At 40.9% G+C, this 12411-nt stretch overlaps 1 protein-coding gene across 1 annotated transcript in view; it reads right to left on the bottom strand.

The window, feature by feature from the left end:
• Window positions 1-9641: 9641 nt before the first annotated feature.
• The window catches only part of nf1a (neurofibromin 1a), a 158088-nt gene continuing 155318 nt past the window's right edge, over window positions 9642-12411 (bottom strand). The window contains exon 57 of the mRNA XM_042338430.1: window positions 9642-11127. Coding sequence (XP_042194364.1) covers window positions 10985-11127 — 143 coding nt within the window. The 3' untranslated portion in view covers window positions 9642-10984. The remainder of the gene's footprint in view (window positions 11128-12411) is intronic.

Genomic DNA, 12411 nt, shown 5'->3' on the forward strand with positions numbered 1-12411 from the left:
CTATATTGCCTCCCCTCATTCTTTCTACCAAAATGCATTACCTCGCATTTCTCCACATTGAAACTCATCTGCCATGTGTCGCCCATTTTACCATTCTGTCTATGTCTTCCTGCAGTTGGCTCCTATCCTTCTCACTGTTTACCCCCTACCTAACTTTGTGTCGTCCACAAACTTGGAAATGGTACTTGCTATATCCAAGTCCAGATCATTTATGTATATTAAGAAGAGCAGTGGTCCTAATACCGATCCCTGGGGGAAGCCACTGTACACTTCCCTCCAGTCAGAAAAGCAGCCGTTCACCACAACCCTCTGCTTTCTGTCTCCCGGCCAGTTCTGGATCCATGCTGCCACTGTCCCTTTTATACCATGGGCTTCTATCTTTCTTACAAGTCTTTCATGTGGCACTTTGTCAAATGCCCTTTGAAAGTCCATATAAACTACATCAACTGCACTACCTTTATCCACCCTCTCCGTTACCTCATCGAAAAATTCTATTAGATTTGTTAGACAAGATTTGCCTTTAACAAATCCATGTTGGCTGTCCCTAATTAACCCATATTCTTCTAAGTGAAGATTTATTCTGTCCCGGATTATAGTCTCCAGGAGTTTCCCCACTACTGATGTTAGGCTGACTGGCCTGTAGTTCCCAGGTTTGTCCTTCTGTCCCTTTTTGTACAGGGGAGTCACATTGGCCACTCTCCAGTCCTCGGGCACCACTCCTGTGTCCAACGAAGATTGAAAAATTGTAGCCAAAGCCTCCGCTATTTGTACCCGTGCCTCCCATAGTAATCTTGGTTGCATCCCGTCCGGACCGGGCAACTTATCTGCCTTCAGCACAGTCAACCTTTTCAGTACTTCCTCTGTTTATACTTATCCTATCCATTTCCTCTACCCTCTCCTCCAATACTGCGGCATTTGGTACATCCACTTCTTTCGTGAAGACAGATGCAAAGTACTCATTCAGCACATCAGCCGTGCCCTCTGCCTCCACAATAAGATTTCCCCCTTGGTCCCTAATTGGTCCCATCCTACCTTTGACTGCCTTTTTTCTTGATATGCTTGTAAAATATTTTAGAATTCCCTTTAATGTTACCAGCTAACCTTTTTTTGTATAATCTTTTAGCCCCTCTTATTTCCTTTTTCAAACCTCTTCTGCACTTCCTATATTCTGTATCTTGGGTTTGACATCTGTCATACACCTCCTTTTTCTGCTTCATTCTAGATACAGTTTCCTTCATCATCCAGGGAGGTTTGGAAGCCTTACTTTTCCCTTTAGTGGGAATGTATTTATTCTGTCCCTGAGCTATCTCATCCTTGAAGACTTCCCACTGCTCTTTAGTTGTTTTACCTGCCAATCTTTCTTTCCAGTCCACCTTGGCTAGGTCCCTTTTTAACTCACTGAAATTTGCCCTCTTCCAGTTGAATATCTTCACCTTAGATGGTTCCTTGTCTCTTTCCATATGCACTCTGAATCTAATGATGTTATGATCACTGTTGCCCAGATGCTCTCCCACTGAAACCTGCTCCACTTGCCCTACTTCATTCCCCAGAACTAGATCTAGCACTGCTTCCTTCCTTGTTGGGCTGGAAATGTACTGATCAAGAAAGTTGTCCTGTATGCATTTTAGGAATATTTCCCCCTCCTTGCCCTTTGCGCTGTTGTTTTGCCAGTCTATGTTGGGATAATTAAAGTCCCCTATTATCACGACTCTATTGGCCTTGAATCTGTCTGAGATCTGCTTGCAGATCTGCTCATCTATTTCCTTCCCACTATTTGGTGGTCTATGGTATACCCTTCCCAGCGTAACAGCTCCTTTTTTGTTCCTTAACTCTAACCAGAGAGATTCCGTTTTGGGGCCTTCCAGCACCTCGACCCTTTCTACGGCTATAACCGTTTCCTTGATTAACATTGCCACACCCCCTCCTTTTTTTTCTTTCCCTATCCCTCCTGAATACATTATAGCCAGGAATATTCAGCTCCCATTCCTGTCCTTGCTTGAGCCAAGTCTCTGTTACTGCTACTACATTGTATCCCCCTGACCACTACAGCTCACCAATCGTGTTTGCTAAACTCCGTGCATTTAGGCACATGCACTCCAAGACCGACTTGACCTGTTCTGCACTTCCCCCGTTTTTTTCCTCCCATTTTCTAGCTCTTCGTTTTTTGCATTCCCTTCCCCCCTCAAAACTGGTTTAAACCCTCCCCAACCACATTAGATAGCCTGTCTGCAAGCACATTCGCAGCCCTGTTTAGGTGCAACCCATCCATATGATACAGGTCCCACCTGCCCCAGAATTGGTCCTAATGATCCAGAAACTGAAGCCCAAATATATGGGGATAAGGCAGGTAGGTGGAATTAGAATAGATCAGCCATGATCTTATTGAATGGCAAGCTCGAGGGATCGAATGGCATACTCCTGCTCCTAATTCTTATGTTCTAAAGACCTTTCTTTCTGATCATGCTTACGGTCAGCTTCTCCCTGGCTCGGTGACAGATTCTGTCACTGTCAACCACTCCGGGATGATGTATAAATACAAGTTGCTGTTGTTGTACAGAAAAAAGCTTGAACTCACCACAATTCCTGATGCTGCTAGTAACTGGAGAAGCTTGTTGGGGGGAGAAGGGGGTTGTTAATGGCTGTTTGTCTCTGTTGAGTGTACTCTCTCGCCTCTGATTAGAAGGTTGTGGGTTCAAACTCCACATAACAACTTTGAGCTCGTTGTCTAATCTGAGATTCCAATCCAGTGTTAGGGTAAGTGCTGCATGGTCAGACATATGGTCCTTCAGATGAGACACGAAACTGAGGTCCCACCTTCCTATTCATATGGAGGTTAAAAATCCCATAGCACCATTCGAAAAGAAGAGGGAATTTCTCCCAGGGTTCTGGCCAACAATCCCCAAGATAAAATCGGTCATTCATTTCATAACTTTGTAGGGACACTGCTGCACGCAACTTGATTGTCGCACGGCCTTTAAAGGAAGGGAATCAGGTTATTAGCATCAGAGAGGAGAAACAAGTTACACAGAGGGCTGGGAGAGACAAATAGCAATGCAATTAAGAGTAGTCCAGAAAAAGGAGGGATTAGACAGGGGAGAACTGCATACCAGACTCAGTCGCTCTTGGGGTAAATGCACGGCGTGTGACAAGTAAGATTGGTGAGCTGCAGGCTCAAATTGGCATGTGGGGTTATCATGTCGTGGCAATAACAGAGACTTGGCTTAAACAAGGGCAGGAATGGCAGCTCAATATTCCTGGCTACAATGTATTATTATTTATTATTATTATCCAGGAGGTATAGGGAAGGAAAAAAAGAGGGGGATGGCAATATTGATTAAAGACACAGTTACGGCCCTGGAAAGGGACGATGTGCTAGAGGGTCCAAAACCAGAATCTATTTGGTTAGAGTTAAGGAGCAGAAAAGGAGCTATTACTCTGTTAGGAGTATACTATAGACCACTATAGTGGGAAGGAGATAGACGAGCAAATCTGCAAGCAGGTTTCAGAAAGATGCAAAACCAATAAAGTAGTGATAATGGGGGACTTCAATTATCCTAACATAGACTGGCAAAATAATAGTATAAAGGGCAATGAGGGGGAAGGATTCCTGAAATGTGTACAGGATAACTTACTGGATCAGTATGTTTCTAGCCCAATGAGGAAGGAAGCAGTGCTGGATCTAGTTCTGGGGCAAGTGGAGCAAGTTTCAGTAGGAGAGCATCTGGATAACAGTGATCCACAACATCATTAGGTTTAGAGTACTTATGGAAAGGGATACGGAACAATCAAAAGTGAAGATACTCAACTTGAAAAGGGCTAATTTCAGTGAGTTAAAAAGGGACCCAGCCAAGGTGGACTGGAAATAAAGATTGACAAATAAAACAGCTAAGGGAAATCTTTAAGGAGGAGATAGTTTGGGGACAGAACAAATACATTCCCACAAAGGGGAAAGTAGGGCATTCCAAACCTCCCTGGGTGAATAAGGAAATTGGGATTAAAACAGAAAAGGGAGGCTTATGATAAATGTCATGTCCAAAATACAGAAGATAATCAAATATTGGAGTCCTGTAGCTCAGTGGTTAGAGCACTCGCCTTGCAAGTGAGAGACCCGAGTTCAATTCCAGGCAGGGCGAAACCTTGGGCAAGTTTCCTTACTCCACACAGAGCCTAATAATAATCCCTCCAAAACAAAGCAATAATAAATTGGTCATTTTCAATCTACGACTGTTTGTGGGACATTGCTGTGCGCAATTGGCTGCCGCGTTCGCCCACAAATATGGGCGAATAGTGGCTTCCCCCAGGGATCGGTATTAGGACCACTGCTCTTCTTAATATACATAAATGATCTGGACTTGGATATAGCAAGTACCATTTCCAAGTTTGTGGACGACACAAAGTTAGGTAGGGGAGTAAACAGTGAGAAGGATAGGAGCCGACTGCAGGAAGACAGACAGAATGGTAAAATGGGCGACACATGGCAGATGAGTTTCAATGTGGAGAAATGCGAGGTAATGCATTGTGGTAGAAAGAATGAGGGGAGGCAATATAGGTTTGGTAATACAATCTTAAGGGGGTAAAACAACAGCGAGACCTGGGGGTGCAGGTAAATGAATCCTTGCAGGTGGCAGGACAGGGAGATAAAGCTGTAAAAAGGGCATATGGGATACGAGGCTTTATAAATAGGGACATAGAGTACAAGAGTCAGGAGGTTATGATTAACCTATATAAAACACTGGTTAGGCCTCAGTTAGAATACTGCGCCCAGTTCTGGGCACCACACTAGAAAGGATGTTAAGGCATTAGAAAGGGTGCAGAGGAGATTTACGAGGATGGTACCAGGAATGAGGGACCTTGATTATGAGGAAAGGGTAGAGAGGCCGGGATTATTCTCATTGGAGCAGAGAAGGTTACGAGGAGACCTAATAGAGGTCTTCAAAATAATGAGGGGATTTGATAGGTTAGAAAGGGAAAACTGTTTCCACTGGTGGGTGTGTCGGTGACTCGAGGTCACAGATTCAAAATAGTCTCTAAAAGGAGCAGAGGGGAGGTGAGAAGAAATTTTTTCACGCAGCGAATTGTTCGGATCTGGAAGGCCGATTCGATAACTACTTTTAAAAACATGTTGGATGGGTATTTGAGGAGGACGGGTTTGCAGGGTTATGGGGAAAGGGCTGGGGAGTGGGATTGACATTAATTGCTCTATTCAAAGAGCCGGTACAAACTTGATGGGCCGAATGGCCTCTTTTTGTGCTGTAGATTCTATGATCCCTTAATCCCTTTATCCACAAGAAATCTATCAACCTCAGTCTTGAATATGAATATAATATCTACAGCCCTTTGGGGTAGGGAATTCCATAAATTCACTACCCTCTAAGTGAAGAAGATTTTCCTCAACTCAGTGCGAAAGGGCTTAACCCTAATTTTAAGACTGTGACTCCTGGTTATAGTTTCCCCAACCAGGGGAAAAAGTCTCCCACTATCTATTCGTGGAGTCCTGTGGCTCAGTGGTTAGAGCACTCGCTTTGCAAGTGAGAGACCTGAGTTCAATTCCAGGCAGAGGGTGAAACCTTGGGCAAGTTTCCTTACTCCACACAGAGCCTAATAATAATCCCTCCAAAAAACTAAAAACAATAATAAATTGGTCATTTTCAATCTACGACTGTTTGTGGGACATTGCTGTGCGCAATTGGCTGCCGCGTTTGCCCACAAATATACAGTCAATTCACTTTACAGTCTATTCTGTGAAGCGCTTTGGGACGTCCTCCCGACGTGAAAAGCGCTATATCAAATGCAAGGATTATTATTATTATTATTATAAATAGAATATTAGAAAGTATAGATGAGAACTAAAAAAGGAAATAAGAGGGGCAAAGAGATTGTATGAGAAAAGATTAGTGGGTAATATAAAGGTAATTCTAAGGTATTTTATAAGCATATAAAGAATAAAAGGTTAGTCAAAGGCAGGTTGGGTCCAATTAAGAACCAAAGAGGTCATCTTCTTGTGGAGGCAGAGGGCATGCCTGACGTACTGAATAAGTACTGTGCATCCGTCTTCAGAAAAAAAAGAGGATGCAGCCAATGCCACAGTATCGGAGGAGAGGGTAGAGAAATTGGATGAGATAAGAATAAACCAAGAGGAGGTACTAAAAAGGTTGACTTAGAAAAATGAGTTAATAAAGGACAGCCAATATCGGTTTGTTGAAGGCAAATTGGATAGTGCAGTTGATGTAGTTTATATGGATTTTCAAAAGGTGTTTGATAAAGTACCATATAAGAGACTTGTAAGCAAAATAGGGCACTTTAATATTCCTACAAGGTCAAATGAGCTTCCTCAGCCCCTAGGCATGGCCACAATGCTGTAATAAATAAGATATAAGTGAGAAATGAAACTTTATAGACTGTATGCATATATTGATCCTTCTTGATTTTTTGGGACAATTGTTGGCATTTGTACATTTTAGAATACTAAAATACATTTACCTACAAACTTTAAATCATGTGAAGCGCTTTGACTCACCCAACATTTCACATGTGCAATGGACTTATATCAAATGTAGATTCTTCTTATTATAGTATTATGTGAGCCTCATTGCGTTCTTTCAAGAACAATCCTCCAGTTCTGAAGATTCATCCAAGTTCAGTTCCATGGAGACCAGTTGTCCTTTAGCAATATACCAAATAGTTGTTCTTGAAGTGTGAGTATAGAGACTGAATGTTGACCTCAAAATCCTCGCTCAATGTCAATGGCAGATGTTGTTGATACCATGGCTGATTATTCCTCCATTGTCTACAGGCACTGAAACAAATTGTAACATCCCTATAAAATTATTTAAGGTCTATAGATAAACAGATGGATTCACCAGAATCCTTGTCATGGGGAGTTTCCGTACAGTTAACAGCTCACAGAAGGGGATGGGGGGAGAGATTTGAGCCCATCATCGTGATGGTTCTATGACAAGAAGCAATTATTTTATTTCATTAGCCTTATAAAAGCAGCTGTCATCATTCTGGTTTTCAAACAAGGCTGGTCTGCAAACTCATTAAATTTAACTCTGTTGACTTAAGCACTTGACATTGAAGCAATGCAATTTAAATCATCTACATTCAGAGCAGAGCACAACTGAAACCTCACGATGGGTTGGAAGACCTTTCCAGATACATCATACACTACATTGCAAAGAGGCAATCATGCACATACACGCACCAGCCCAGTCTCTGGCTGATTGCCTGCTCCCACATTCATTGACACCAAAGCATTTGCTGTGCTGAACACAGCAAAGTTTTTAAACAAAATTAATGGGTGACATTTGGCATTTCAACTTAGCACAAGGCTGATAAATAGCCAGTTGTGCTTCTTAATATTCCCTAGGATGGGACAAACTGAAAAGCTGATAGACTTGCAATAAAGAGCTCTCATTGTATCATAGCAATTTACAGCGCAGAATGACACTATTTGCGCTCTGGGGCACTACCCCATATGAAGGGCGCTATAGAAATGCCAGTTTTGTTTGACCCATTGATCTCGCAAAACACCAGATTGTTTTCTTTTAATTTTCCCTCTTTTTCTATATTTCATTGTCAACAAGGTGACTTGTGTTGGCATCAGAGAATGAAACACTTCTCATTATTGGATTCAATGTTTACATCAAACCAATTCAGGTCTAACACAGGTTAGATTCAGGGTAAATCTCTTCACATCGTTGCAATTCAAATTCAGAAGAGGAACCACATTTGATTTCATATTGTATTTTTGCAATGCTGTACAAGAGATGATGTCTGTACAATCCAGTTATAATTTATCCCTTCTCCAACAGATTGAAACTTCAATGGAATCATAAGTCCCAAATGTTAAGGAGGCAAAAGTAGTGAGATTAGCTTTGTTGGCCCCCGGGTTTGTTCAATAAAAGATCGTGCAGTACTCAAAAGGCTAAATTCAAAATTTACTTTCATTTCCACAATGAACAGTGCAATATTTTGAAGGTTAAGAAGTATGTGTGGTCACTGTTCTGAAAATACGGTGTAAAGAAAGCTTTAGTCTCCTTGGGTTTAGTTTACATCACAAATAATGGGAACTCAACTTACAGGGTGTCCACCAAATCCTTACTCCCTTGTTACAAAACAGCGATAGGAGACTGGAGGGGCTGAAACAAGGCGTCAGAGATGCATTTTGTCTAGTCATTCATCCACATTATGAAAGATGTTGCCCCGAACCATGACTGGATCATTATCTGCCCTGAAAATAATGGAGCTCACACACACTGATCCTTTGGACGGCTGAATACAAGTTAGTGCCATATTTCTAAATACAATTATCAGCATTCTTACACGTTTCAGTTTTGGGGGGACTGTAGAAAAAAAAACATGAGGGTAACAGGACTTTTTGGATACCCTGTAGGTCATTGTGAAAGAAAATCTGATATTAAACTGATGCACACTACCTTCCACATAGCAGAAGTTGGGTGAGTTGTTTGCGAGGGCATTTGGCTGAGGTGCCAGTAGGATTGGCTCAATTCAGCTGTCGGCGTGAAGAGAGGGCAATTTTCCGTTCAGTTGCAGTCGATGTAAAAAAAATGTGCGTTGAACTTATCATTGAACCATATCCTCGTAATTCATTCCAGTGAAAACGAGCAACTCCAGCACTCTGTTGCAGTGTGACATCTTTTAACACACATTTCCAGCCAATGACTTTCAACTTTGAAGGATCTTGTGAATATTGTTTTTGCAAGTGAAATATGGGTTTTGAACCAGGTACCTTTTGATGATTTAGTGATCTTCCAATCCACCTTTCCCTCCAATTTACTCTCCTGCATCCGGTGTCATGGCAGAGTTATGTTTCTCATGAGAAGGGTGTCGTCATACAAAAGCACGAACAGCTCACCCTGATCTTCTCTGGAAATGTCCACATACTTTCCAGCAGGAAGCATTATTTACGAATCAATAGAGGGAACCCTGGCTGATTTTTATTCACGCTAGCTCAGGAACACAAGGGTAAATTGTAAAAACAAATTGGGGGTGGGGGTGGCAGACAACATTATTACCTGTTGAGTCAGCATTGAAAGATCACAGTTAATCTATCCACGATCTTCTGAGTTAATTGCTCGTCCGGCCATGTATGGAGTGTTCCACAGGTTTGAGAAACTCTTCTTGTTTAGCTCTTCCAAGTCAAACGTTGACTCTCCCATAAACAATCAGCTTGGAAAAATCAGAATAAAACTTGCACAAATTCAAAAGCATGTTGTTAGAAGTATACACAGATTTACAGATTTCAATTCACGCTATACAAGGGGAGTGGGAAGTGTACTGTAACATTACATGGCAATGTTAAACCAGTATAATCCAAGATTCTGCCCCATATATACATTAAAAAAACATTTAATAGCTTTCGGGCTTTTTTTAAACACAACACTCGAACAACACTTTTAAAACTATCCAATTAACTCTTTTAGTTTACAAAATGAATACGAGAAATGGAAGTGGCGGGAACGGGACAACAAAGACCTGGAATGAGAAGAACAAGAAACAAAACAGTTTTATTTTATCTGTCGCTAGTTTGACTTTAATATATTACAAGTTTTTCAAATTTCTCTCTCTTGCTTTTCTGCCTGGCGGAAAATGTAAGCAATAATACACACTGCTTCTTCTTTTGTTTTGTGTTTGTCGTTTTTAATGACATAAAATGCAACGGAAGAGAAGAGAGAAGTTAACATTACTGACACGAGAATAATCAAATTTTGTATGTTATACATGTACAGCAACTAACTGCTTTACAAAAAGCAAAATAATACAATATATCGTCACATGTATTTACAGTGTAGTAAATATACCTTTGTCAAATTTTACACAAAAACTATTTACAGATGAATGTACTGCATTTTTAAAAAAAATTGTGGCCAACACAGCTGGGACTTCTTTCAGTAAGGTCTGTTGCATAACATTGACTGAGAGAAACACCTTTGTTTTTTTGTATATGTGCATGTGACCTAGAAACTAAATCCAAGAGAGTAACTTTAGCTTCTGATCAATGCTCATAGCTTCAGCATTTGGCTGTGAACGATGTTGTTTCCAGGGAACCTTCCGTAAGACCACACTCAACTCTTTAGTTAATTGCACAAGATTTTGTCGCTTTCTTTTAAAAACTAATTTGTGACGTAATGGCAGCTACATAATTTGTCCCTAAGCACGTCACATTCGCTGAATACCACGACTTTAATACTAAGTTGTGTTTGTAGTAACTTTCTTATTTTGGCAAAGTTCTTGCATATCATTTTAATTCATAGTTTTTCCAGGACTGTAAACAAATGTAAAAAAAAACATAATTAAAGTCTTTGTTATCTTCGGAATCAGTAAAATAAATGTAATTATGTACATTTTTTAATGATTGCTGCAATGGACCTTTGAATTGTTAAATGTGCTTTAAACATGGTGGTTGATTATTGTACCTACAGCTTAGTCTGCTCCCTCCCCCACCCCCCCACCACCCGATAACACAGGGAGTTCTCAAAATAAAGATCACATACAAACATGATTATTTCCTACCATTAAGCCACTTTTGTTGATCGCTGAAAAGTGCACAAACAGTAAGACACTTTAAACACTTTTCATCATCATCAAAGGCAAATAAGGTAGCATAATGTTTCCTCAATAAATGGCTTCCATATTTTGACAACTGTTACAGTGTTAAGAAATTCAGTGCCTTTTCTTCCCCCTTCCCTTCCCTCCCAAATTAAGATTTGAGAAACAACTAAATAAAAAAGAAACTGCTTTGTTTTGGAACTTGAGTTGTTGTGGATTGGAACCTTCTTCTTGCTCTGTTCAGAAAATACTGGCTTATAGAAAAATAAGTGATTGCGGGGTGTTCTTCAGTTGTTGATCGTCAAGTTTGTCTATAAACGCGACGGGAACAAAAAATTAAGTGCAGCATCATGACTGGTGGGGGTCGGTGGTGAGAAGCCCAGTACCACTGGAAGGGTCGGTAACAAACACTTCACACAATCTTTTTAATGCTGTGCCGCTTGAAGCTCCCAGTGCTGCGCTGTTTCTGCACTTGGCTTGCGGAACCGTGTCGGATTCGCCCACTGTTTGTGTGTCCTGATGTTGGCGAGAGCTCCACGTTCTCTTTGTCTATTCCTAGAAATCACAATTAACTTTTGTTAGAAAAAAATATTCACAGTAAAGAAATTCACTTTTGTTTTGTATAAAAAAGGCAGGCTGCCGGGCATCAGAGTATGAGTTTGCTAACTGCATTCTGCAAACTTGTACTAATGGCAGTTGACTTCATTAGCCAATTTGTGAGTCCAGTTGACTCCAATGACATATATCATTGATGTTTCCATTTCTCCATCCAAACACACAAACAGAAGAATACTGCGACATGTAATTGAGCAATACAAACTTTCTGTAAGTTTAAGAAACTTTCTGCTTAGAAACACAGATCATTACAGTGGAACACTCGTTATCCTCGTGTCAATTATCTACATGCTCATTTATTTATCTGCAATGGGCTTCAGGCAGAAGTTGTCCTCAGGTGAACGAGGTTGCTAGGGACTCAATTAATTCACTCTGACAAGATGAATGGTGTTCCCAGCTACCTCATGCATCACAGGATTTTTTTCCCCAGTCGTGCGAATGCACGTTTTTATATCTTTATACAGTGGTGGGCTCAGGGTCAGAAAGAGAGGGACAGTGAGAGATAGGGAAAGTTATAGACACTCAGAGGGAAAGGCAGAGATAGGGAAAAAAGATGAGTGTGAAGAAAAAAGCACAAAAAAAACATTCAGTGAACTGCTTCACTACATATACAGCTTCACTACATATAGTTTTACAAATAATAAACTGTGTCGGACAACGTGTAAGTGATTGGAGGGGGGCGGGGGCAGAATGAACAAGTGGCTATGTCAGCCATAAGCAAAGGCCCGAAACGCAACTATCTTTTACTATAAACGCGACAAGAACAAAAAATTATTTTAACGTATCCATTGTTCTCAGAGTCACCTAAAAGTAACCAGCTGTGAACACATACCGCATTGGAAGTGTTTGAGCTAAACCCTAAAACCACCCTGTAGTTTGTAGCAACTCCAGTCACAGCAAGACACGAGCCTGGAAATATGTAACACGCACCCGTTCAAATTACTTTCCATTATGAAGTCTATTTCCGTAAAAAAAAAGGCATTAAGATGATATACTACAGGGCATTTGTGAAGGTATTTCTCTCAATTCTGCTGTCAGAACCAACAGCTTGTCAGCACTCGCTGCAGGTTAACATGGGTGATTGGAAAGATCAGCTTCTCAAATTTACAGAGTTTCATGCCTTTTATTGAACATGGGCTGAGTGAGGTAGCAATGCATTAGAAAGGCCTTCCTCGTAAACCCAAGGCAGGGCGAAGGAAGATACTGATTTTCATTGAAGTCTAA

This window comes from Callorhinchus milii, unplaced genomic scaffold (genome assembly GCF_018977255.1).
Source record: "Callorhinchus milii isolate IMCB2004 unplaced genomic scaffold, IMCB_Cmil_1.0 Scaffold10, whole genome shotgun sequence".
Taxonomy (NCBI): domain Eukaryota; kingdom Metazoa; phylum Chordata; class Chondrichthyes; order Chimaeriformes; family Callorhinchidae; genus Callorhinchus; species Callorhinchus milii.